The sequence below is a fragment of the Haemaphysalis longicornis genome, unplaced genomic scaffold (genome assembly GCF_048455015.1).
Source record: "Haemaphysalis longicornis isolate Haplotype H1 unplaced genomic scaffold, Haemaphysalis longicornis Haplotype H1 scaffold_4, whole genome shotgun sequence".
Classification (NCBI taxonomy): Eukaryota; Metazoa; Arthropoda; class Arachnida; order Ixodida; family Ixodidae; genus Haemaphysalis; species Haemaphysalis longicornis.
In genome coordinates this window covers 71,094,145-71,121,203 of record NW_027526361.1, presented here as the reverse complement: position 1 = coordinate 71,121,203, position 27,059 = coordinate 71,094,145, and the positions used below count along the sequence as shown (strand labels likewise).

General features: G+C 47.3%; 1 protein-coding gene across 1 annotated transcript in view; it reads left to right on the top strand.

Annotated features, from left to right (window-relative positions):
- The window catches only part of LOC144178903 (uncharacterized), a 62,828-nt gene extending 35,841 nt beyond the window's left edge, over positions 1-26,987 (top strand). The window contains exon 2 of the mRNA XM_077707044.1: positions 21,383-26,987. Within this exon, the coding sequence (XP_077563170.1) occupies positions 21,383-21,648 (266 nt within the window). The 3' untranslated portion in view covers positions 21,649-26,987. The remainder of the gene's footprint in view (positions 1-21,382) is intronic.
- Positions 26,988-27,059: the final 72 nt, after the last annotated feature.

Below are 27,059 nucleotides of genomic sequence, written 5' to 3'. Positions count from 1 at the left end.
CAGGGACACTGCCGAGAGGTTTCCACCTTTTCATTTTCTATGCTGTGAATTGTTTCCGCGCAGGACGTTGCGTTTATTTTACTAAGTGTGTTAAATTTTATGAGGCTAGGAAAACGTAAAGCCTTTTCTTTCACCCTTGCTAGGTCGCTTTATTTACTCGTATATGACCCCATTAGTTCCCCATATTTATGCTACTCTCTAGCAGATCCACCTATATTTCCGTGTTAATACTGCCGAGTAATCTATGACATGACCATGCTGCAAGTCTAAACACAACGATGGTGGATCTTCGAATGGTTGAAATTTGGGCTAGTTGGATACCATTCATCATCAAAACAACAACGCACAAACTAGGCGGGTCGAGAACATTAAAAAAACAGGCTCAACAATCGTAGGGTCTCTTTCTTAGTGTTCTCACCGTGTCTAGTTGCTGTGCGGTTGTTTTTATGAGTGGGTCTTCGAGTTGAAAACAACGAAGTGCATAAAAGACCTTTGCATTGCTTTGCAAATTCGCATTTTGCAGCTATGGTTTTCCGACTCGGAGCATCGAAAGACACGTTAGCAGAAAAGTAGAAACCGAAAAACGCAAATTCTTTTGTCACACGTTATTTTTATCTAACGTAACGACTTCGTTCGGGTGTACCTGTGCCGTGCGTATTCCGCAAATTGCTAATATATGGAGCCCTGCAATGCCTAACGTTAACAAGCTGAATGCCTTGAAATGATCCTTTTGAGGTTAATATTTTCGCGTATACGTTTCGTCTGTTGCTGCAGTGCGTGTATTATTGCAACGCAAAACAACTAGCATCTACAACTTAATCTACAACCACTTAATCTACTGCATTTACACGAAGTGAACCCGTAATAAACGTCAATTTTAATGACGTAATAGCTTGTCGTTATAAAATAGTTTTCGACGCGTAAAGAAACGCCCGCATCTGCAGGACCCTCCGCAGTTCCGCCCCTGTTTGGGGACTTCTCGGCAGCGCGCGAACCGCCGCGGTTCCGTCTTCGTCGCATAGATGGCGACAGCGTGCCGTGAGTTCTTAGATGCCCGTAGAAAAGACTGCTCGGGGAGTTTTGCAAGGCGAAGTGACTTCGGAGCTTTGTTTCGAACAGATTCGAGGATGTTTGTGATGCTGTGCAATAAATGTTTTTTCGTTTACACGTTAATACTTCTTCAATCAATTCATCAATGCAATTTTGGAGTTATCCATTCACTTCGCCGCGCCTTCACCGGCCGCTGATAATCATTGAAGAAGAGAAAGATGATTCTCGAGAGTGCGGCTGGCGGATGTACGTTGTGCGGACATGATAACTGGGTGTTTAACTATAATTGGCACTAGGCGTGAAAGCAGCTGTGAAATGATTCGTAACTCAAAAGGCAACTTCGTGTTTATAGGGTTATAATACTGCTGAATTTCTAGCTGTAGATCAGATGGGAAGATATATTTTTACGTCTTACAATTGCGATGTCATTCAACAGAACAGCAAGAAGTTAACATACTCTTGGTGCTGTGATGGGATTATGAATATAGATATGGTTGTTCGTTTTCGACGCCCCGAACAGCGGGTTGAACCCAATTTCTCCCCGAATGAGCCCTTGCATATTATTGATTTCCACAATTGTGGGCTTACGGTCTGCCGTTCTCAACCACTACTTAATTGCTGGAAGCAATCCCCACAAACACAGCTTTCGAACTCAGTGAGTTCGAAAGCTGTTTTTCCTACTCCGCTCGCTACTCCAGGCTGGAAAATCCATGACATTGCTGTGCCTAGCTTACGGGAGCGGTAATGTCGAGATAATTTTCTCCCGGCTGAGATACGTTCAACGATCGGACAGGTCCCGAACGGAGACCGACACGTTGTGGTTGCAGATGATAATGTATGCAAACAAGGATGTGTAAAAAATTGAGGATCAGCTGTTCGTGAATAAAATAATTAATTTCTTAGAAATTAGCAATGCTCTTTGCTGTCATCACTACTGATTCATTCCCAAACAAACTCCGAATTTCGGAGAGCATTTTATGGAAAACATTGATGTCCCCCCGATAGAAACGAACATCAATTTTGACACATTAGAGTTAAAAGGCTCGTGATATCTACATATAAAATAAACTGAATATCACTTAGCCCATTTGTAGATTTAACCCCCCCCCCCAAAAAAAACAACAAAAAAAAACCCGAATTTAAGAATACTGTTACAAACAGCCCGATTTCCTCCCGATAACCTGTTTTCCCCGTTAACTCTCCGATTATCAGCGAGAGATAGACACATATATGGTGTTCGGTCGATGCCATATATTACATAGCGGTTAGTTTTCCTGTTTAAGGTGGACTTGAACCTCAAATCTACTGGTTGTGCTAAGGTTAAGCTGAGGTCGATGACTCTTGAGTTTGAAGTATAGGCAAGGCGGGAATATTTGAAGAGTTTTTTTTTTTTCGAAATTAGCCAAATTCAGAAACCGAAGCTAATCCAGATAAAACTGTAGTGACAAGAAAAACATGGCAACTTTCCCCTAGAAAACGGCTTGCAACATAGGTCAGATAACGCTCATCGAACGTGTACACAGATAATATTTCGTATGGAAAATGAGCCAGATTCTGCGGTGGCCCGGGTCAAAATGAGCCAAATTTATTTTCCCGATGTGAGTGTGCCTTTGGTTCGATTTCATATAACCAACATGGCAGCCCCCTTGCCAGTTTTCGCCTGGCTGCTCGAACTGTCAGGCGGGGTGAATTAAGCGTTCAAGGTATCAGCAAAAATAATTAAGAAATAACAACTAATTAATTAAATGTTTACGTTTTAATTACTTGTGGCTGTAAAATTCCCCTAGGTGACGTGTAAAACATATCCGAGATTGACAGCGTTTCCATTTATGCAATTTTATTGAATTTCATGGTAGCAATTCTATTTACCAGTTCCATTGAAGCAATTGACCGCGTTCCATTTAGGCATCGTCGCAATGTTTCGCTGTTTCCTCAAATTCTGTTTGTGTGTATTTGACTCGTTTAGAAAAAAAAAACTCATTTGCTAACATGTTCCATCAAAGTCAAAGTCCCGCCAGCACCACCAACAACAATTCGCAGCATTATACCACACTATCGAAAAAAAAAAAACAGAACTTTGATGACACCTAAGCACTTATTATCAGTTGTGAATGTCAAACCATTAATTATTGCTCCAACAGAAGGCCGCTGAGTGCTGCTTCCAGCTTCGTGTTGCAAGTAACTCTGACTGTTGCGCCGCTGGGTTAGGTCAGCGGTGAGCGTTCTTGATATTTATTTATTTATTTAGTACCCACAGCACCTTGCGGCATTACAGTGGGGCATTACAGCGCCTTGCGGCATTACATGCCTCCGAACACTGCACAAACAGCCACTGCTGCACTCTCCGTGTTCCACGTGGCCCTGAGCAAACTCAGGCGTTGCCTAGCCGCGCGGTCCTTTACTTGTTTCTTAGGGGCGAAGCGCCTCAGGGGTTCGGGCTGTCGGCGCCTTATCGGGCTGTCGGCGTCTTATGTGGTCACGGTACTAAAACACCGGGACGCTCGTTTTCGAACGCCTCGCGCTAGAACGTCTCATTTCAATGGGCAAAAATGTGTACTAAAAGAACGCACCGGGACACTCGTTTTCCAACGCCTTGCGCTAGAACTCTTCGTGCTCAAAGACATGAGACTTTAACAGCAAAGCTATATAGCTGTACCCCGCCCCCCCCCGAAGTTTCACCTTCGTGGGCAAAAACACCAAAGCTCCAAGGCCTAAAACGCCGAGCGCTCAGCATCGAAACCGCATTATACATCGAGACCTCATAATTGAAACCGCGTCATACACTTATACACTGCATGCTTCGCCCTTCCTCAGATTTCACGTTAGTGGAGATGGCCCGGTTTTTTATTGTACCGAAGGTGGTGCTATGGAACGCTTCACGGGGTAACTGTTTCTCGGCTTTCAACGCCTTTTTTCATTAAAATGACGTAAAACAGCTCGCCCCTACTTCAGTTCATGTCGGGAAGACTGAGATTGTGGAGTTAGTTTGGGGAAGGGAGAGGAAGGTGCATGCAAATCACATCAAATCATCCATCACAGGTTGCCGACCTCGCTTTCACTCCCATCTGTTACACTTTACACCAGTGGTTCTTTGCGCCGAGGCAGCGCAATAATGTGGCCGGTGTCTTGAGGATAACTGGTTCTCAAGCAATGAAGTTATTTCTTTCTCAAGCAATTACTGCTCAATGCGCGAGTCAGCACACAGATGAATCGTCAGTGGTATTATGCCAAGACTTTGATAGCCATTTGTAGATATAAAATCAATTTCATCTTATTTGCGTCATTGTTCAACTAAAATCTGCAGAGCTTTCCAATATGTCCGCACTCAGTGCTTATAGGCATGTAGACACAATACTACGCCCGTTATCCCCTCAATTGCATCGCATTTTCCGCAATTGGTTCACTGTATCATTCGAAGTGAAGTGCTCAAACGCCTCAGAAATTACGGATTCATTGCAGGATACCTTATCTCGACAACTTCTGCCCGAGGAGTTATGCCCATTATAAGTGTCCGTGTTTGTCCCGTTTTCAAACTCTGTGGTTTCAAGCGCTACGAACATGTCCCTCTCATCGTCTTCGAACAGCTTTTTTTCTTTTCGTGCACGCATAATTACCCAGTTGTTCTTTATATCAATATGAATCTGTTCAATCTGGCGCTCCTCATTCCCCGAGTGCATACCATCAGAGGGTAAACCTCCGTTTTCATATTTTTATTTTCCTTCGAAGATTTCTGTTCGTGACAGACCCTGCGCGCCCGAAGCTTGAGAAGCGTTAATTACGTCTTTACTAACCGTAATATATAGCGGGAACCGTAATTACGGCTTGACAAGAGGCTGTTTTACTTACTACGAGTGACACTTCACATCCTTTTTTTTTTCTGCGAAGATAAAAAAAGCTCACTAGGGGGTCCGGACCTTCTGTTTTTAAGCAAGGTATTTATAACTGAGATTTTTTTTTACCCCAGCCTTCAGGGAGGAGGTGGGGAGCGATAAAAAGCGGCGAGAACGGGAAAGAGAGAGATTGATGCAATAATGAGACCCAGATGAAGGTGGAAAAAGAAACACTGGAATCAATTCGCGGCCAGACGCAACGTAAAAAAAAAAAAAAAAAAAAAAAAAAACAAGACGACACTCGCACTTTACTCCGTTAATGAGCTCTTACTCATACCTCGCCATTTTTTTTTTTAATCTCCTCCCTTCTCTTCCCCGTTCGAAGTACTCTCGAGGCCTGTGTCTGTTGTATTTCGCGAGAATAATTCATCGCCGCCGTATTAAGGCAAATTTTTTCGTTCCCCGCGAATCTGGTCAGCGTCTGCAATGGCCGACGCCGCCGAAACGATACAAATTGAGATAAAGCGTGCTCCCCAGGTGCGCATTACACACACACCCACGCGGCTGGCTCGCCACCGCACCCCTGCCCAGAATGAGACGCTGCGCTCTTTTCACGCCGGCGCCGCCTTTGGGAGTCGAACCCCTCGCCTCACCCCACGCAGTTCAGACAACACTACGGATGGCTGATGCCAGCCTGTTTTAATGCGTTTGCAGGGCAACCCCCCCTTTCTTTTGGCTCCCAGAGGCCAAGCTTTGGGCCTGGCCGACCGCTATCGCAGCCCTACGGACTGCCGCGAAGTGCTGCCTCATGGCTTCTCGATGCCAGCACCCCGCGGTGTTTCCTTTTTAATTAGGCCCCTGGTTAATTGGGAGTGAAGAGAAAATCATTTTCTGGTTCGTTATGCAGCCCGCGCGCATGCGTCAGTGGAAAGCTCCCTGGCGCGCCCCTGCGTTGCGAGATTACATATATATCTCTGGCTTAACGAAGAGGGAGCTGCCCTGTAGGGGAAAAGTACGAGCTTAACGAGCGGGCGCGACTTGCCGCTCTTAGAGAAATGGTATGCGGCGTAAGGATGTTTGGATCATGCAGTCTTATCCTCGAAACCCGAAGACGGAATTCCAACTTCCGGCTCCGATATTGAGGTTTCTGCATACGTGCACCTTTATATTCAAAGAACTTCAGGGTAGAAGAAAGTTTAAGTAAAGCTTCGTTCAACTCACAATATTTTAAACACAATAACATTTCAGCCAGGAGGTTTCAAAAAAAAAAAAAAAATCCCGGGCCGTCTTCGCTATAGCGTGAAACCTGGGGAGGGGCGAAGCATGCAGTGTGTAAGTGTATTCTTGGCGCCTTGGCGTTTTTGCCAGCGGAGATGAAACCGTTGGGAAGGGGTATAGGTATGCAGCTTTCCTGTAAAAAGTTTCTTTTCTTTGGAGCACGAAGCTCTCTATACGAGGTGCGTGCCAGTGTCCCGACGTTTTTTTAGCACGCGTTACGAAGCGCTCGAGCGCGAGGCGTAAACGAGTGTCCCGGTGTTTATGACGCGTTACGTTATAGCGCGAGGCGTAAACGTGTTTCCCGATGTTTGAGTACCGTGACTACATGAGACGGCGATTACGACGACGACGGCAGGAGACGCCAACAGCCCCGGCCCCTAAAAAAGGCGTAACTGGAATTTTCTTTCAATTGAAGTTGGTTGAAAGGAAACTTCGCTTTCATTGGAAAGTTGGCTTCGTTATATTATGAGTACCTTGTATGGCAACGCTCAGTGCATGCGTGACTGCACGTAAGATGTAAAGGCTGCGGACGTTTGCGTCGATGAGATTTATTCCATGCGACAGACGTGCCCCCTAAGTTAGCAGTCCCGTGGTTCAGCTTCACCGCAGTAACGCTGCATGCAGCCAAGACTGCAGTTTCGGCGAATGGCGTTTCGAGCCCACGATTTGACTAAGTTCAGTCTGCGCTGAGGTATAACGCCGTGCAACCAACCTTTTTGAGCGTAGTGATGTACAAGGTGCTGTAATACACCAATTTTTTTTTTTTTTTTTGCTTCGTTTTCGGCAGAAATTGGTCGTTCAAGTCCATTTCGGCGAAGCTGAACTACGTTATTGCCTTAGGACGCGGTTTTACCCGTATTTCCTGCGCCGTAAATTCAAAAGTTTAGTTTAATATTGAAGGTCGTTTTAAACCTTGCCATGTGTACTTTCGTCCTCGAGGGTATTGCTTAGCGGCCTGATATTTAGAGAAGACTACAAGAAGGGGATTAATAGTTGAAGTTTAGCGAACGTATATCGTCGTATATTTGTACTACATAAAGGCTAGAAGGGATGTAGTGGAGGGCTACGGAGAAACCTAAACCACGTAAAGTTCTTTGAAATCCGCATAAATCGCATTAGTAGTTCCATTCTCGTATTTGGCCCACATAAACCACGAATTTCTCGTACTTTCGTATAGACATATACATGCAGACAAGGCTGTGGTCGTTGGAACTTGGAATGGAGACAAACCTGTGAGGGACTCATTCAGTAACGTGCGAATGTGCGGACGTACATGCATTTATAACTCTCCCATAAAGGAAAGCAATACCACAACGCTCCACGTCATTTATGCGGGCATTATTTATGACAGAGTAACATCTTGGCATCGCATCTTGCATGGCTTTGCACCCCTCTTTCACTTTTGGTCTCCCTGATATTTTTGCAAACAAGTATGTCTGTTGCCCGAAAGACAACACATACGTAAGAACCGTACGCATGTGTAACTAAAAACGAGCGGTTTGTGAATGTTTCATTCCCTCTTTTTCGCCCCTCGTTTACTCGGTGGACGTTTCCGGCGTCCGTGACCGTTATTGATCTCAGAGGAGGAACGCCCAGGAAAAAGGAAAAGCCCGCACGGCGCGGGAGATACGGGGGGTCCCTGAATTAATTGCGTTGCCGTCGCCTCCAGCTCCATGTTTCTTTCACATCCAGCGAGATTTCATTTCTTTCCCGCCCAGCCCGGGCATCCGCAGACCTGGAGCGCGCCCTCCTCCAGCAGCGTGTCACGGTTATATACGGCACGCCCGGCAGTGTTTCATATTTCACCTGCAACCACATATAGTATACCGCGCCGCTTCTATTGCCGTTGCACGCCCCGGGCCATTTGTCCTAGCCCAGGGAACGAGGCACACACGGAGAAAGGAGACCGGGTTTCCACGGTGGGAAACGCAGTTGGCTGCTTCCAATTCCGAGACGTCGCGCCGTTTCGTTCGGCGTTAGTTGTGCACGGAACAAGTGTTGAAAACGTTATTGGAAGACATTGAGGCATTGCTGGTATCGTTCGCTCTACATACGCATTGCAGTGATTGGTAGACATTGCCTAAGGATCCGATTCGCGCTTGTTTCTCTATTGGACAAGAGGGGCGCACCCGGAGATAAAACCAACTCAATTGACTGACCAAAAAGCCAAACTTGGGAAATAAACGTTCCGGATGCGAAGCGCGCTGTACACGCTCGCTCACCTACCAAATAACCTCCGATATGTAAGTAGTGCAGAGCCTTAATTACTGAAATAAGCTTCTGTTGCGGACACTCTCCGTGAGGACGCCGCGGTATGTAGAGCATATTTCCGGATTAATTTATAACCACTGCGGCTTCTTTAAAGTACACGTGTGCACGAGCTTTTTATTTGTTTTGTCATTCATGGATGAACTGTGGCAGTGACCTGGTATCCTACCAACTACCTTGTGCTTTTCAAGGACAACGCCTTTTTACCCACCTCTATAACCATGCAACGGAAGCGCACACACACAAAAAAGCGGCGATTAAAAAAAATTAGCATGCACCGTTCTCTATAAGGGAGAGTGTAGTGTGAACGAAATGATTTCGTTATTCATTTATGCGAGTAACGATGTCTAGGGGGTAGGGGGTGTTTGTATAACGGGAGAGGGTGGGAAGGGCGGGGTTGTATAAAGAAGTTGTTGAAAGTTTGACATATACACTCTTATTCTCGTCCTCCTGCATGACGTCCTACATATATGTGGCCCTGACAGACACATTTTCCGGGACGAAACCGCGAGTATAGGACCTTGCGGGCCGTGCATCCTCTGCGCTCAAATAAATCATGGTCAAGTGATGCGATCTTAACCCTCCTTTGCTGTGAAGCAAGTTGTACCAGACTTCCCCTCTATCCCTCTGTGATTCCTTCTAACATATATACTGACATACCAGACAGGCAACCTGTTACGGCACACATAAGCTTCACTCGGCAGGTATAAGCTGGTTGCGTGTTGCTTCATCAGGATCATTATTTGGCTTCAAAATAAATGGGCCATTTCTAAACACATTCAATCAACGCGCGATGTGAACTGACACAGCAAAAACGTCTCAATTTCGAAACACCCGCTTGCTGGCCTTCCCGTGAGCGTAAGGGATTGCTCGAGCGTTGCTGGGCCGCCCAGTATACTCAAACGTGTGCTGCTCTGCAAGAGGATTAACGCCCTGCGCTTCGCAACGTGCAGGAGAAGGTGGTTTGTCATTCCACGGCAGCGTTTCCTGTCACGCCGGGCTGCGCTGCTTCCTCGTCGGTCCGTCGTCGAGCTCGGACGTGCAGCCCTTGCGCGGGCGATGCGTCTGCCTTCCCAAGATTCACTACGCGCGCGTGACCAACGGTGGCGTGGATGATATATCGAGTTCAAAGCGCAGCTTCAGCGCTGCAACCACACGTTGTGGCTGGCTGGAGGCACGTGTGCTCGATGCATGTCCTGGGTCGGCCGGTCAAAGCGGTCTGCATGCGGCGCCGGAAACGACCGTCGTTACTGCTGGGGGGCGGGGGGACTTCAATGTTCGCGGTTGGCGATGTTGCGTTAATTGCGTAATGGCCGCTTCGCAGCGGAACCTTCGGGTAAGCACGACTATGATTAGAACTCTATACATTACCTAGCCTTCTTTGTTTATTAATTTTTTCGCCCTCTTTGGCCGATTTGTCTTCTTCCTCCTATATCTCACCGGCCTGTTGGGATTCGCCCACTCGAAAGTCGTGGCGACGCGAGGCAACAGGCCTTGCCTTCGAGGAGGCGCTAATTTGCGGCACTCGCCATATGCGCTGCATCGCCAGGAAGCTATTATACGACGCTATGAACACAAAAGGGGGCGGGTGGGGTGTATTTCCCATGCCACGCAGAGCGGAACTGCCACCGCGCAGCCTGCGATCTGCGGAGGGCGTGGATCGATGAATGATGATTTCACCGGGTACACGCTGCTCCCGAAATCGAAGAGATCGCTAGCGCTTATGCGGGAAGCGATGACTTGGCGTATACGAACCTGCAGGTCAACGCCTATATCCCAACCTTGTGGTGCTCTCCTGGCTCCTGGGTCGCACGCCCGCGCGCATATATCTTTTCAAGGAGGCGCCGTCCACTTTAGAGAGCAGATTGTCGTGACTCTAAAGGCTATTACCGATGCCAGACTCGCGCCCTCTCTCTTTTTTTCAACCTTCCAGGAGGGCTCGGGAAGAGTGCTGCCTGGACTACTGCTTCACCCGCATATTTATTGCCACAGTAAATCTTCTGTCCTATTTTCGGGCAAGTTTTCCTTTGTTAACTAAAAGAGCGGAGCTTCCGCATGGGTTCCACATAATCTGAGGAACAAAAGGTGGCCCACCGTGCAAAAAAAAGGGGAACGAAAAATACGACTAAATCTGGAGACAGGTGGCCGAGCGAGTCTCAAGTGTCCTGCGCGGACAGGGCGCCTCTTGGAGGGGGAAGCTGAAAGCGTAATGCGAGCCGGCCAGGGGAGTGTTCGGACAGGCCGTCCATATTCATGGACCGTCCCTGTCTTCAGGTGCAAGTAAGAGAAGGAACGGGGCTTCCACCACCATGCCGGCTCCCTTTCGTCATTGTTAGGAGCGCCCTAATGCATATAAATCGACCGGACTCTCACTCGCGCGGGCTGGGACTCACCGCCGCGCTGTCCGAATTCCCGACCCTCGATAAACCGTGTATAGCAGATGCCCGGGAGAAGGACTTGGCGCATTCGAAGTCCCGCACCTCTAGCTATCAAGAGCGCTCGCTCTTGTTTCCGGTTTCCCTAGATTTTCGTAGATACCTGGAGGGCGCAAACTTGTCTCAGGTACGCGACAGTGAGGAACCCCCTTTCTATCTCTGCTTCCTCCGTGTTTTCTGTCCTTTTGCTGCCAGTTTAGGTACACACCGATACCTAATACCCCTGTCACACGGGCACTTTCAATCGCGATTGAGTCGATCCGGATCGAGCTCAATCCGGATCGGGTCCCTGCTACACGGCAGTTTCAATCGCGATCGAGTTCGATCCCGCTCGAACTCAATCCTGGTTTCTCAAGCGCGATCGAGGCTTCCGAGCGCGATCGAACGAAAGCGGTGATACTCTCGTCCCCGCTGAGTAATGGCACAGAATGTGATAACTTCAACTAACGCCACAAATTGTGTCAAATAACTTGACCCAAATAAGCGTGAGGTAATATTTACATAGTTACGTATAGCTACGACCGCGCGAAGTTACCAGACGCCGGCCGCAAGTACAATTGTTAGCGCCATCTGGCGTACACAAGTGCAACCCGTGCAACTTCTCGATCGCGATTGAAACGTGCCGTGTAGCAGCGGCAGTACGTCGAGCGCGCTCGAAAACTCGATCGCGATTCACTTCAATCGCGATTGAAAGTGCCCGTGTGACAGGGGTATAAGACACTTCGTCTGTGACACTTTCAGTTTTAGTGCGTGTTTGATCTGCATCTTCTAAGTTATCCTTCTTACTTAACGCTCGGGCCGCTCCTCATGCGGACGCTTACTTTGCATCGCTTTAAACTCACTTTGGGAGGTTAGGCGGCCGACAAAGGTGGAGAGGAACGGACGCGACAACAGCCACGGTCTTCGCGTTGCCTCCAAGAAATTCAGGGGAGAATAGGACCCCGGAGGCCTGAGGCGATTGCGCTGGGTGTATTCTACTTGCTTTGGCATGGGAGTCACACATAGGCAAAGCTCTTCCGTCAGGGTTTCCGCAGCGCATTTTTTGCGACGTTGTTCTCTGAAGATGCGGTATCGTTAAAAAAACAACCCAGGCTGTCTGAGCTGCCTCTCCCTGTCCTTGACGGTCGCCACAACAATGCCTGCGCACGCTTACAGTGGGAACGGCGGCGCTGGAAGCAAAGGGGACGACGAACTTCCTAATGGTTCTGCGAACTTTTTTTATTCTTCTTCGGCACCCCAGATCTCTGGCTTCCCAACCGAGAGGGAGGGACAGCGCATAATTTGCACAAGCGCAACTTGACGTGTGAGCGATTTACAACTCCTGGCAAGTAGGCACCCTTTCGAGCACGTCGCCCGGAGCGACAGGGTGCTGTTTGTGCGTCGCGAGTGAAAGTACTGGCGACGACGCCTCGTCTCCACACAACACCCCCTCCCCCCGCTCTCAGCCAAAAAGAAAAAAAAAAGGCTCCGGCCCTGTTTTAGTTTTCTTTTAAACTTTTTTCACCGCTGGCAGGAGTTTTTTTTCGCCTAAAGGTAAGAGGCAAGAAAAAAAAGGCTTTCCGTTTTTTAGTGCTTGGGCGAGGTAGCAATTAGGGGACACTCCGAGGTTGCGCGAAGGGAGAAAGGGGTTCCCAATCTGTCTGGCTGTTGTTGTCCGAGCGGGCACATACCGGCGTCCTGTCGGTTCCGCGTGTTTGTTTGCTGAGTGCTCAAAGGCGCACCGCGCCCGGGGCTTTTCGGCGTCTCTCAGCAAGGGTGCTCTTGCTCAGCTTCTTTTTTTTTTTTTTTTGCGCTTTGTTCCCTATTGCACTTGCTTGCGTGCACGTGCGTCATGTGTGGCCGCGTAAGGCGCAAACCACCTTGAACGCGCTGCCACCTTTTACGTTCTCGCCGCCCACCCCTCTCTCCGTAGCAGTTTTACTTGCGCCAGAAGAGTGTCCGTCCGAAAGCCGAGACGCACGTGCCCCTTACTCAAAGTCTCGTTCTATTCCCATAACCATCCCCCTGAAAAGCAGGTACTAGCTATCCATCCAAATGTTTGTTATGGTGGGTGATTTGGAGAATTTGCACAAGGTCTCCTCTAAAGACTGCCTTTAGCCATCAAATAACATAGAAACTGATTGGAACTTTTATTACGGCAATGAGGTGACACAGGGAAAGAAATCAGTAACATTAATAGGCTTCGAATAAGTTCTAATTTCCCGTAAGGAAGTTGTGGCATATGAATATTGCGGTTCACTGCGACCACAGCATTTGAGTTAAATAGCAGAATTCAATGTTAACTCAAGTTAGTATATAACTTTACCCGTATTCTTTGTTGGGCAAAGCTAATCCTGGTTGCTGCGCTTCCTTCCTTTATGTGTTCAGCACTGGTGTTCTAGCAAATCTTTGGTGCGAGGTTAACTCCCTCATCGCTAAACCATCAGTTCGCTGCTGTTCGCCCTACTTAACTTCATTTTTCGGGGCCACGAAAAAAAAAAACACACAGACAGAGAAATAATAAAAACTTATACCGCGTGCCTACTGCTGCATAACGGGTAAATGGAACACAATCATTGCACATAAATTGATATAAAATAACATGTAAGCTTGAATGCAAATAGCAAATTCAAAATGCAAATGCACATAACATGATATAACATGCAAGCTTGAAGGTAGAAACCCATTGTCTGCTGCTTGCGAAGCAAATGTTGTGTGTGATGCAGTCGGCGAACGCCGTCGTGAATCAGTAGTGTTGTTGTGACGCGTCCAATGCCGCTGATACTGCAACGAGTTTACCCGGTTTGGTTGGTGACTATTCCAGGTAAATTCCCATAACACGCATAATGTTCTGATCAAAGCGGACCTGTTGTTTGTTATAACTGATAGTTTTCTGTATCCGCATTTAGTAAAACATCTATTCTACAGTGCATATACGATGACTAGGCGCTTTATTGTCCAGAAATTTACATTTGAAACGATGTTTTGAGGGAAATTTTTTTTCATAATCTTATTTCTGGCTTCATGGTGCTGTTCAAACCATGAACTGACTGTTTAGTGGGTATCTAGATCTGTAGTCATTCTTTAATAGGCCGCACAATATAAATCGGCACGCTCCGTCTACCGCCGTCACTCGAACTGCTATAATGCCGCTCTGTTTTTCAACGGGTTTCAGGCCATCTCAGCCTTCAAAATTTTGATTTTCACCTATTTAGTTGTAAATATCGACTTTCATTTGCGCTCACGTTGTGCACGTTGATCGTGCTGGAAATGCGCTAAATTTCGCCAGTTGGTCAACACTGACGCAGTGGGTCGGCCAGTGGGTCGTCGCAGTTGACATCTGCAAACTGGCACGAAGATTAGTGCGAGACAGCGCTACTATTTAGAACGCACTTTTCTCGCGTTTAAATATCCGTTAATTAAATCGGTCGTAAAAGCTCAGACCAGAACCTACGCATTTCAAGATAATGCATAGATCTCTATGACGTCTCTTGCGAAGCCAGCTGTAACTTTTGCTTCCTATATAGCCAAGGTTTCCCTGCGTATATTTTAACTTCGGTAGATGCATATAGAGGAGCTGGTGACGTTGAAATCACGGCGTCTGTGCTAATCAATTAGTTTCACCAGGCCGTAGGCGTCGGCTTTTAGGACGTTCCGACCAAAGTTAGGGAGCGCTTTACACTCGGTCGGCACGCCACGTGAAGTCACGTGACGTGGAGTCTCGTATCAGCTGTGCGTAATACTGCGCGCCTGCTGTGCTCCTTCTTGGCAGCGCACCTCAGTACTGCAGTAAAGCATCCAGCATTACGGAGACGAAGGGCTCAGAAGTAGTGTTCTTCGTTTTGAACTTTCTTGAAGCCTGGGACTGAACTTGTTCTCATGGAATTGCGGACTCCGGGCTCTGCGCTGCTCACGGGGAGCCCTAAGTCTAGTTGCTTAAAGTTTCAAACATCGTTACGTCCCACTATTTCTCTACTATTTTCTTCAACTCTGCATCCGCCCGGTAAGCATTGTTCTGGAACCACAAAATGGAAACAAATACGGGAATCTACCGCTTGCACGCAAGGGTTGGCCTCAGCAGGACTGCACGTCCGCTGCCCGTCATGTGTGTGTGCACGTATAAGTGGATCCTGAAGCCATCATTTCGCTGAGGCCTCGCCCCGGAGTCATCTGCCCCTCGAAATAGTTTTCGTCTCGTACTCGGAGGCGGAGAAGCCCTCGTCTTCAGCGCAAACACTGGGGCCCCATCCAACTTGAGACCCCCGCCTCTCTTCTCGCTTCATCCGTTTTCTTTCCGCCGTTTCCACCGTATACACCTTTCCGCGCCCTGCGCAGATTTGGTTTCGCAAGCGCGGACTGGGAAACTTTTTCGAGTCTCGCACTTAGCCTTAATGGGAAATAGAATTGAAATCCCCCTCCTTTTGCGCCCGCGCTGACTGAAACAGAAAAAAACCAGGGGGGAATAAAGTGGGATGTGAAAGGAACTTGCTGCGCGCAAAAAACAGTTTCACATTTTTGGGAGGCAATTTTCAGGGAATCTGGGAGACCCGGGGTCTCCCTCTTCCCTCCGAGAAAGGAAACTCTTCCGACGCACTTGTTGGCGATGTTTTTGTGCCTGGAAATTTTGTTAGCCCTTTTTTTTCTCGCTTACTCAAGAAAGACGGTAGTCGCAAATTTCACGTTTGCACATTTGTCTTTTTTTTTAACTCTGTATATCTGTTTCACTTGTTTTCGCGCTTCGCCGCCGCAGTGATTTCAGCAGCCTGCCGTATCCACTTCATTTTCTCGAAGACTCTTTCTTAATAGGTCATTCTAGAACCGTGAAGGGGTTTTGTCTGCGCCTTATAAGCGACCACCCCACCGCTTTCCCCTAACGCCCAAGTTTTCTTGCATTTAGACATTTCTTTTCCCACACCCCGGCTCAGAATGTGAGTAGGTAGGTATTGCTGACTAAGTTTAAACGTTATATTCTTTCGCGGGAGAAAAGTCCAGCGGAGCGAGAAAGGGGAGAAAGGCGTAAATGGCTCGGATTTAATTGAATAAAACAAAGCCGCAGGAAGTGTGTACCGCGCACGAAGAGATACGTGACTGCGCCAAACGCCCACCCGAGCTAGCTGGCTGGTCCCCAGGAATGAGGGTGCCGCTGAAGCTAAAACAAAGGCGGGGAGTTGCTGCAGATGAGATTCCTTGACAATTGCCGTGAGTGTCTTCGCGCTGCTCGTAGGGGATATGCACAGATGTGGTATACTGCGCGAATATGCACGCGACAAGCGATTAAGAAGACAAGAGGATGTCGCTGAGCTGAAATTGGAGAAGCGAGTAATCTCAAGAGCCACTTTTCCTTTGTGCAAACAGTCTACAGTGTTCTCCGACGGCGGACCTCGTTCAGTGGGCAGAAACAAAACAACTGACGCGGGTGAAAATGTTTTAAGCGCGGGGTTTATATATATTTCCCTGATTGTTAACATCGTGCGCCTGTGTTGTTTGAGTATGCAATCAGCCTGTTGTTACTTCAGGATAGTACTGATGCTGTGATTCGAGGTGTCGCCAAAACGCATCTCTGGGATTAGCTTTGTATATAGCTATGGCGTCCTCATATAGTTGTGTATACAGATGTCGTTAGTAGAACAACATTATTTTTTTGGAATCTAATGATCTGTATACGGTGGAGCTTACGCGTGAGGGTTCTGAGTGAACAGCGTCCCGAAATGCCGCCCCGAACTGTAGATGTCTCCGTTAGAATTGCGCGTTCCAAGTTGTGAAACGAGACTTGCAGCTAAAAGGCATGCCGTACACCTGGAAAGCTTTAATTTCAGCTTAGCGTTGAAATTCCAGTGCTCTGTGTATCGCTACAATAAAAGCTTAAGTTAGTACAGGTAACGTTCGTACATAAGGAGCTTAATTTTCTGGGAAGTGCTTAGCACTTATTAGTAGCTCCAGCTAAAAGCCTGGCTATCTCATTTCTACTAACGTGGTAACGTAATTTGTGTGTTATGATGACGCGCGTATCTGGATGAATTTTGTTGCAGCCGAAAAATCTGCTATTAGTATAAAAGGTGGAACATCGCCCCTGTTTACTCGTTTCCTGATTACGTGGCGTAATTGACGCCAGTGCAGAATAGTTGCTTGGCAGTTGTTTTTGCATTGAAACTGCAGCACGGCGGGACTTAGCAGATCAATCCTATCCAATAAAAATGATAATGAAAGTAAAACTTCAAATTTGGCGACAAACTTTCCAGACTGTATTTTGATTTAAAGTGTTATTCATCATGCCAAAATGCGTCACAAATGTGTCACAGCTTTGCAGCGTGTTATATTTACACTATACGAACTCACATGCCTCTCACCTACACTTCACTGGCTCACCGCTTTCTGCTAAACGCTGAAAACCTTTTTTTAATCATGTTTTATTTCGATGAAAGCAGATACAAACATGTTAGCCCTAAACATGTTAGCTTAGCCCTAAAAACCTTTGTTTTACGTAAATTGGATATGCACTCGCGTAGTTCGTAGAGGGCGTCTTCCCTGCAAAGCTCCATAATGACCAATTGAAGTGGCCTGGTGCGCGAATTCGGCGAATGACGAAGCCCAAAATATGGTTTGACTTTTAAAACATGCATGTGCGCAGGGGACAACATAGAAGGGGTACAAGGCGTTTTACATTGCGCAATGTCTCGGCTCAGATGCCCGTTTTCACTCCAATTTGAATGATAGGTTGCGTCATTCGCTGTATATACCGATCAGGCCACTTCGATTTGTCATTGCAGAGATTTGTGGTCAAAACGTAGATTCCGAGCAATAATAAAACCATAGCAAACAGGACGTGTACGGGAAACAACAAATCAATAATAGCATGCGAAACACGAGAACTGCCATACTATGGTTAATTACAACAAAATGTCCTGAACATACCTTTAATTGTGCCATAGACGATATACCTTGGTGATTTCACTGTGATATGTAGGCTATTCTAAAATAAATCGGCAGCGGCGCCAGTTGGCTTTCTGTTATGTGGAGGGATGGTGGATAAGGTGAAGTGGTTATTAGCTGCAAACCTGTTGAAGTTGTTACGCAAAGGATTAGCATTATGAAATGTTGGGAATGTGACAGTGAAGTAACTTAAGCAAGAAGATTCCTGAATTGAGTCAAATGATTTGTCCGCAGAGAGGATGTTATTCTCACGTAGAAGCTGAAGCAAAGAAATTTATGTTAACTGCGCGTGATAATACATATTCATGAATTTTCGAATGTGCACAGACGACGCAACCACTGTTTGTGTATACGCGTGTATTCTTTGCGGCTTGTTCGGATTCGCAGTAGTAAAATATTGTTTCTTCAGAAATGAGAACCGATATAACAGACGCTTAACTCCACCAACCCTTCATTTTCTCGGATACTAGGGTCACAGGCTAGAGTGGGTGGGTATGTGTGGGTGTTAGGAGGAGGAGGAGGAACGGAGGAGACAGGAGGAGGAGGGGTGAAGTTTCTACACCGATTAGTCTCCCGCTTCGATGCCGACGGCCCCTTGCGGCCACGGCAGAGGCGCAGCTGCAGCAGCAGCAGCAGCAGCGCAGAGGAGTAATTTGGCCGGTCCTCGGGATTGATACGGGACTGCGTGTGGGATGTTTCAAATCCCGCGTCTTAGTGAGGGGACGCGCTGCTCAATCTCAGACCCGTTCCGCCCAGTGGTGTCGCGCAGGGAAAGGAAAGAAAAGGAGAAGAAAGGCTTCGGGGATTCAGTTTGTGATTGGAAAGAGTGGTATCAGAGGCAGCGCGTGTAATTCCAGGCCCCGATGGCGCGGCGGTGGCGGCGTCGGGGATCCACTTCGCTGCGCCAAATTGTCCTCTTGCTTCGAAAACACAAACACTGCTGACCATATATACCCGAAGGAAGAAGCGGGCAGTCGTTCCTGCCTCTTTGGCGACATGAAGCGGAAATGAGGCGCGCACGAATGACCTCGCGCCGTGCGGGAAAGATGGACGGACAGACGTCCTTTAAAGAAGCGCTTTTCGTGAAGGAGGCGACAAGAAGCGCTTTCTTTTGAGCTGAGAAAGGCGCGTTTCATTAGGAGCCAAGCTAATCAAATAAAAATCTCTTTGGCCCGAGGCGCATTCGGCGTTCTTGAGCGGAAACTTTCCCTCTCTTTCTATCTCTCTACCTCTCTGTTGCCTTGTGCGCCACGTTCAAAACCAAAACGTGAACCAAACTGCGGGTTTTAAACCCGATAGGGCTTTGAGGACAGTAAAACCTGCTCCGCTTGGAGAGACTTTTTCTGGACAGCCAACTTTTTCCTCCATCTTTTTTTTCCAAACAGGCACCCACGAAACGTTTTTTTCTTTTTATTAGTGCGTATGCGGTATTTATTCAACTTCACTAGCGGTTAACAAGTTCGAAACGTCGTGTATGTAATCTCCTTGCTTAGTGATTTTTGGTCTGATCATTAAGTAACACAGATGGGGGTTACTAGCGGTAAAGTCTGAGGAGGATACGGATATTTTGATGAGAAAGCGTTTTCACAATTTCTTTAGCACCGAACCTAATTGCTTATTCTCCTCCTATCAAGCCAAAATACATTAACATACTAATTATTTTGGTGTATGGCAGAAATTACCAGTCCACGATGCAGAGAGCCGGTATGTAGTGTTAACTCGAAGCAACAAAAGTAGCCGTTCTTTGATTAGAGATTTTTCCTTTGAAACGTCACGAAAACTTATTCTCTTTCTTCACATACAACTATCACCAGGGGCTAGTTTCTCATATGATTTCACTTCCGTGCATAATATACTTGACTATAATATTGCTATCTTCGAGCTATGAACTAGATCACATATATTATACAGCGTAATCGTACTACGGGTAGTATTGAACATAAATTATGTCGCGTTAAATGGGATATTTTGATGTTTAAAACGTTCGAACGTGGAAGTAAATGTGTTCGTGCATCAATTTTGCGCTCTTTCGAATAAAAGTGATGCCGCGAAATTATTTACGCCGAGCAAAAATATGCTTATTCACTCCAGCGAACTCAACAACTACGTATACAATATTGCTCCCGTATCCCACACCATGCCTGGACCATCCAGTGAGGTGGTGCGAGGGGAGGGGGTACGATTTAGAGGCGGGTTTGACGGTCCGCGAGAGGGGGCGGCAAGAACGGAGTCGAGGTCGACACTTGGGAGTTTGTCAACTAGAGGTACGGTAATGGCAGGCGTTGTAATCTTGGCAATGCTAGTTAGATGACGCGTGAGGGAGCGTCTCCCCCCCCCCCCCCCCCCTCCCTCCCCTTCCTCTCCCCCCTACCCCTGACCTTCTGGATCTGTGGCCTTGGATAGGCCGGTGGATCTCTCAAAGCCCGAAGTTGCCTTCTTCATGAAGTCGACATAAATAGGCTGAATGAATGAATAAATGAAGAAATGATAAGGATAAGTGGCGCTTAATGTGCGTAAGTCTCGCCTGTTGCGACAAAATAGGCGGGTCTGTCTTGTTCACGAACTGCTGGTTGTGGGAAGCAACGCATAGGGGGTTTGAAAGTTGCGCTGCGAGCGCCACTTCAGTGGTCGCCCTAGAGCTTTCAGGGCACTACGCTCCACTCAGCACTCTTGTTAGCTGCGCTGACGTGAGTGGAGTCCCTATAATGAGGTTATTACTGTGCACGAGGCGACGAAGGCTCTAACGAGGAGTATATGCATCTCTATTTTCCAAAAACAGCCTGGCCCGGAATGTACCGCAATTAAATCACGCTCGAGTCTAGGCCGAAATACGTTTCTAGTTAAAGTTGCTGAAAAATGGGTCAGAAATTAAGGGGGAGGCGGTAAGAACGTACGAGTGTTAGTGCTTACAAAGGGCGAACTTAAGCAAATTACATTTGTGCAGAAATGTTTTCTTGAATACAATCTTGATTGTACTCTCAGTCCGGTCCTTATTATATCGGTGCAGTGTTATGTATTTTTTTTCATAGCTCTATCACAAATCGTGTTTCCGTCAGATAAACCAATACGTCGGCCTAACAGGTGTAGAACTTTGCGTTTCAACAAAAACTGGCCCGCGCTCGTGCAGTTATAAGCATGCTACCAATTCGCACTTATGCCTGTATTTTTCCTTCTTGAGAACGCTGCCTTCAGCAAGCTATCTAGAATCGGTGTGGTGATTCTGGGGGACGATGCGGCTGGAAGGACCAGTTATCCAATTATTGAGCCAGAAAGTTGAGCCGGTTGGTATTCAGCACAATAAGACAATTATGACTGCGTAACCAGACCGGACTGCAAAAAAAAAAAAAAAATAGAGAGGTAGGGGGATGCAAATTCGCTCAGAGCTTGAACTTCGCGCATCGACTCGACCACTTCATATTTCGTCTTAAATAATAAGCGCAACGGACCAGACCATTTTAAAACATCATCAGCGCTAGTGACATTTGAAAATGACACTGTTGTTGGTGTACTATTACCCCTTTTGTATCTATCGTTCAAGGAAAGGTGATGCTCATCATTTTCCTCCTCTTCCTCATCCCTTTTCCCTCCTCTTCCTCATCCTCCTTTTCGCAGAGCGAAAGCGGGGCCGCCAGACGTACACGCGCTACCAGACTCTGGAGCTGGAGAAGGAGTTCCACTTCAATCGCTACCTGACCCGTCGGAGGAGGATAGAGATTGCGCACGCCCTGTGTCTCACCGAGCGCCAGATCAAGATATGGTTCCAGAACAGGCGCATGAAGTGGAAGAAGGAGAACAAGGCCAAGCTCGAGGCGGGCCTCGCCCTGGGCCACGGGCCGCCCGAGCTCACGCACCACCCGGAACACGGGCCGCAGCAGTGAGCCGTCTCCATCATCCCCCACAACTCCCCAACACCCAAACTCTTCTCTGCCTCGCATGGGGACACAGCAACACACGCCGTGGTTATTAGTTAGCTACGCCGCTGCGCGACTGTTTCCCTCGGTTGTTTGAGTCAGGAGGTGCGACCTCGTCAGAAGCGTCCGTTTTTTTGTCATGCGAAACCGCGTGAAAATTGCGTTCACCTTTGCATTAGCTTTCCGCGCTGCCAGCGGCATTGTACAGTTAAGCTTTACTCATTGTCTCTTTCTCGCTCACTTCGCCTGCATGCGTCCGAGCATAGCGGAGAAGCTACCGGCTTGAGGTCTCTGCGTGTAAGCGTTGCTGTTCGACGGAACCCTCGTTTTATTTTCGCTTCTGTTTTTTTTTTTTTTTTTACGAGCGCAGTAGAACAGGAATGCAAAATTCAAGAGATAGTGCATCGAAATCTACTCTCCAGGTTTAGCAGCTTCCGTAGGTACCTGTGCGCGTTGCTTTATTGAGACCATGAGGACTTCGATATTCCATAACGAAATGCGTCTTCACTTTACGCCTGAATAAAAGAAAAAGGAAAGAAAGAAAGGAACATGAGACACACCACCGGTGCAGTATCTCTAGCAGCTTGCATTCTAAATGTTTCTGTTCTTCAATTCGTCAAAATACACAGGCGACCATGACGCCATGGCGCAAGCGTTCAGTGAAAGCGATAAAAGCGTCATAGTCACTGCTTCCACCATTGGGACCGTCGTGGCCGCAGCTATGTCTCTAAACCCCTTGACAAACCAGTTCTTGGTCATAAAATGCAATGTCCTATCTTTGATAGCGTTTGTGTGATTTGGGAAGATGGCTGGATAGTTACATTATTCTCCCGAGTTTTGCGTAAGTGACAAGGAAAGCGTTGACCTCAAACAGCGTAAATTTTCATTCAGGGAAGTTCCAGGTATACCAGTAGAGATACGTATGTTTTGTGATCCAGCACTTTCAAACGTTCAAATCAAGCACTATTCACTGTGGAATTTATTTTTTCGGTAATATCGGCATATCCCTGAATGTCACATCAGTAAAGGCACAAATATATGCGTAAGCACGTTTATATTAATGTTAAGAGTAGAAAAGAATGGTATGTTTATATTCTACGCAATTTGTTGGCAGGAATACCTCATATACGTAATACCGCTATGCGTATTTTTTTGTGGAAAATATGTAATTCACGCCAGAAGGATGAAATACGTCAGGAGCTTTCTCCTTGTACAGTGTGGCCATGTTATAAGGCGCTTTTTACATGCGTCAGACACGTTAAGTATTTACTTCACAACCTTACATACGTACTAGCGATGGCGGGATATAAATCCTGATACGGTTTACAGCAACTATTTATTTCTGAATACAGCGGTTCATTAACCCAGCCGTTTGACTCGCAAGCAGACGCTGCTTTTAGAAATACCCTGATACATTTATAATGTGGACGAAGAGGAGATATATGTATATTACAATGCTTCACCGCTAGGGCGACCCACAGACACTTTCAAGTGCAATATCTGCCACAATATTTCCTCCGCATTAATCGTTCTTTTTTCTCTCTCGCTCTCTGGCCACGCAGTGGAAAATACGCTGTGGTCAAGAAATCGCACGAACCTTGGTTGCACACGCACTGATGAGTGAACGAACCCGAAAACGGCATACAACACTGCACTAAAAGAAAGCCAAGTATACGATACGACACAAGCCTGTGGAAAGAAAATCGTTGTTCAAATTGTTTAGCAGATATACTGAAAACATATATATATAGCCATTGCCGTGGAGATTCGCTTGCAGGAAATTACTAGAGAAGCACCGCTTAGCTTAGCAGCACGCTCAATTTCCATCGCAGCGCTGCTCCAAATCATATTTGATAAGGAATTTCCACGTCTGGGACTGATCCGAAAGCAAATTCCACAATCACTGTTCACGGAATGTGCCAAGACATTGGTTTGCACGAATTTTTTAATGCGACCGGGCATTACAAATTCCCGAAGCAGGTGCACGCACTCGCGCCTAACTTATTCCTTCAGCGGAGAGGCCGACAAAACTAGTTTTGTACGAGCGCGCCGCGGGAAGGCAGTCCGCAGGTTTAGCACTGAACACTTCACAGTAGATTCGTACCTTTTTTTTTTTCTTACGCGTGGCTAGAGAAAAGACGAAAAAAAAGGAAAGAAAAGCAGAGGCGGAGGTGACCACCCTGCGGAGTACCAACGCATTATTTTTTCGTCTCCTTTCGTTCACTCTACAGCAGGGCATCATTTTCCGCGAAGGAGACTCCCCGCGTTTCGGGAACTCGTTAGCAAACGCGCAAGCGGGCCTCCTGCGTGCCACACTTTGCGTAGTCGAGGGCGCGCGAGCGCGCATGGTTCGGGGCGCCCAGCAGCTCTTCTGCGCGGCAGCGGCGCCCCCGGCCAGGACGCGTCGTGGCGGCGGAGGAGTCCTCACCGCATGGGGCACCAGTACACGCACCATTGTGGCGCTTACGTGGGCGAACCTTTGTGTTCACGGCCATCGTCCCGTACAAAGAACGCGGCCGCGCATCCTCCACCACCCCCCTCTGCCCGTCGCACCCCCGTTGCGCAAGAGCTGCGGCGAAAGCAAGCACGGCCCGGGTCTGGCCCCCCTGCGAACGACGAGTCACACGCCGAGCAGGAAAGGTCGTCCGACGGCCGCCATTTCGCCTGGCTGAGCTGCCGCCCGATCTGGTTGTTGTCCTCCCGATACAAGACGCGTCTCTCCACCTGGCTGACAAGGCGTCGCCCCCGTCCCCTGCTGCTACGCGGCTGCAGAAGGGTTCCATGACCACCGAATGGGAGCGGCTGGAGCGTATGATTCTTCGTGCTCCTCTCAAGGATCTCCTTCTCTTTCTTCGCCCCGCGATACGTATGCGTATATATACATTTGCTATAAACACGAAAAAAGCCGACGCATTCGACTCGGGTGCCGTCTGCACGGACGACGTGACGTGGACGCGACGAAGATGTGCACCAACGGTGATGACACGTCTGCTGTTCTTTCGGGGAAGCATGGTATTAACACACTGCAGCTGACAGATTTATGTAACGAGAGACGACGACGAGGACGCCACCGCTACGAAACCCTGTTCGCCACCCCTGTTCCTTCTCGACGCGCAAACTCCTTCTTCTGGTCCAGAGTCATCGTGAGACGACGTGGGAGCGGGGAACAACAAGAACAAGACAATTAATAGGGCGGATCGAGCAGCAGCGGCGCGTTCACTACAAGACTCGTCGCCTCAGTTACTACGAGAAAAGAAAAACAACTGTCCCTGCATGGCTCCGATCTGCGTGGGCGTTGGTGGCACCTCGAGACAGCGGCTCTGGCTGGACTGATCGTTCGTGGAACTGACTGGACTCTCCTCCTCTTCGAAAACGAAGACTGTGTAATCTGACTGTGTGAAGCCGGACGTTGGTTCGAAGCGCACGCCGCTCGGTTCACACCCCCGCCAGACGGCGCCAACTTTAAGTGACTCCTTCGGTGTCAAGTGTCCATACGGCTGCAGCAACGCGTGAACGTGTTGTGAGGGCCGGTGTTCACGGTCAGTTCTTGTCCCTCGGTGTGTCTCTCTCTCGCGATACATGTTCTCATCACCCCACCCAGCGATGCAGTGCTCACAGCCTATCTCTGCTCCGGCGTCTGCTCGTGTGTGTGCGTGTGTGTGCTTGTGTTCTTTGTGGAATTGTGCGTGCGCGTGGTGAAGACAGTGAAAAAAAAATGGGACGCAGGTTGTCGCGAATTGCATCATGTTTTATTTGATGTGACGCGTTCGAGTGCGCTGACTGTGTGTGTACTACGCTCGTTTAGTTCTTTTACGGTGATATTGAGGGGAAATTGTGGGTTGCGAGAGTGAGGTGTCTATATATACACATATATGGTTGTGTCAAATGAAATATGCTGTGAACCCTGACATTTCTTTTCTTCCTTGAGCGTACGGCTTTATTTCCTGACTTTTGGGAGCAGTGTAGTCGTAGGCTCGTTTCTGTCTCCTTTAACATTACGATCATCATTACATAATCATTAGCTCGTGTATTTAAGTTCCGACGCGGGTAAATACCCTCGAAAATACTCACGTGGCGTAATACATCCAGATATGTGGGCAAGTTTTTTTTTATATATAATTTGTTTCAGAATAGTATTTAAAGGGTGTTGTGCACTTGACTTCTGGTCCGATCAATGTTAAGTTAAGCTTGGGTATTGAGCACCTCTGACCCTTAAATTCTACGAAGGAAGGGATTGGAGATGGTTGCTTCTTCGTGTTTTCACTGGAAAACACCTCACCAAGTGGGCCAAATCTTTAAAGCAAGCGAAATGGCCGGAAGTTGCGGCGAGGACTTTCTTTGAAACTTGAAAACGATATAGGCAAAAAATATAAAGCTGTTAGTAACCGCAAAATCAAACTCTTATTCTGTTTGATCCTCATCGTCGTGCACAGCGGTGTATTGCTAAAACGATTCAAAATAACTGGGAACAAGTTAAACACAGGCCAACCTCTTTTTTCCTTCAGTGGCTTTACGAAACAAAAAACAAAAAAAAAAACAGAGGATCGAGTGAACAGTCGTTACCTGGTGTCTTTTCAGTTATAACTGATTTTGTTTGTTCTATGTGCTTTAATTCAATTTGGTATACGAAGTTGACGGCCTTGCCATAGAAGGGGCACAGTTTTCGATACACGGAAAAGAAAGGAAAAATGAAACAAGAAGGGCGAAGTATGTGGCTGCTTGATTTTATGGACAATCTCAAAAATTTCCTGGGATGTTTATCGCTTTGCCCTTGAATAAGTGATTGAAATATGTAACAGAGCTTTACAGCGATCGCACTGTTTATTCAATATGGTTAAATTAACAGGCAGTCAGCATCATAACTTTTTTGTGTGGTTTGCAAACAACTTTATTAAGGTCAACAAGTTATACCGAGCTTCTTCTCTTGTACATTGTTTCGCAAGTGTGTGTTTGCGAGTTTCTTGAGAAAGGGCACTGGCCCTAAGGTTTGTTTCCAGGTGTAGTACAGTACCCGAGTGTTGAGAGCAGAAGTGTATTCAGTTTTCGCGCGTTTTTTTTTTTGGAATTATACATAAGCCGTGTACGTCCCCTCCCGAGTGTTCAGAATTCAAAAATTTGCCGCCAGTTTATGCATTCCGTTTAAGGACAACAATTAGCTGCACTCTTTAAATGCATGGGGTCATTGTTCTTAGGTTTCGCCACAAAAGAAAGTCGTTGTTACAACATTGTACATTGTAAACCGAGATTATCCGCAGTCATGTCGCTCAAGTAAAATTTGTGTACAGATCTCAAAAAAACACTTTCGTCTCGTGTACTTCCTTGCGCTCGCATGCATTCAACAACACATGATGGTCCCATCGAGAATAACCAAGGGAAAA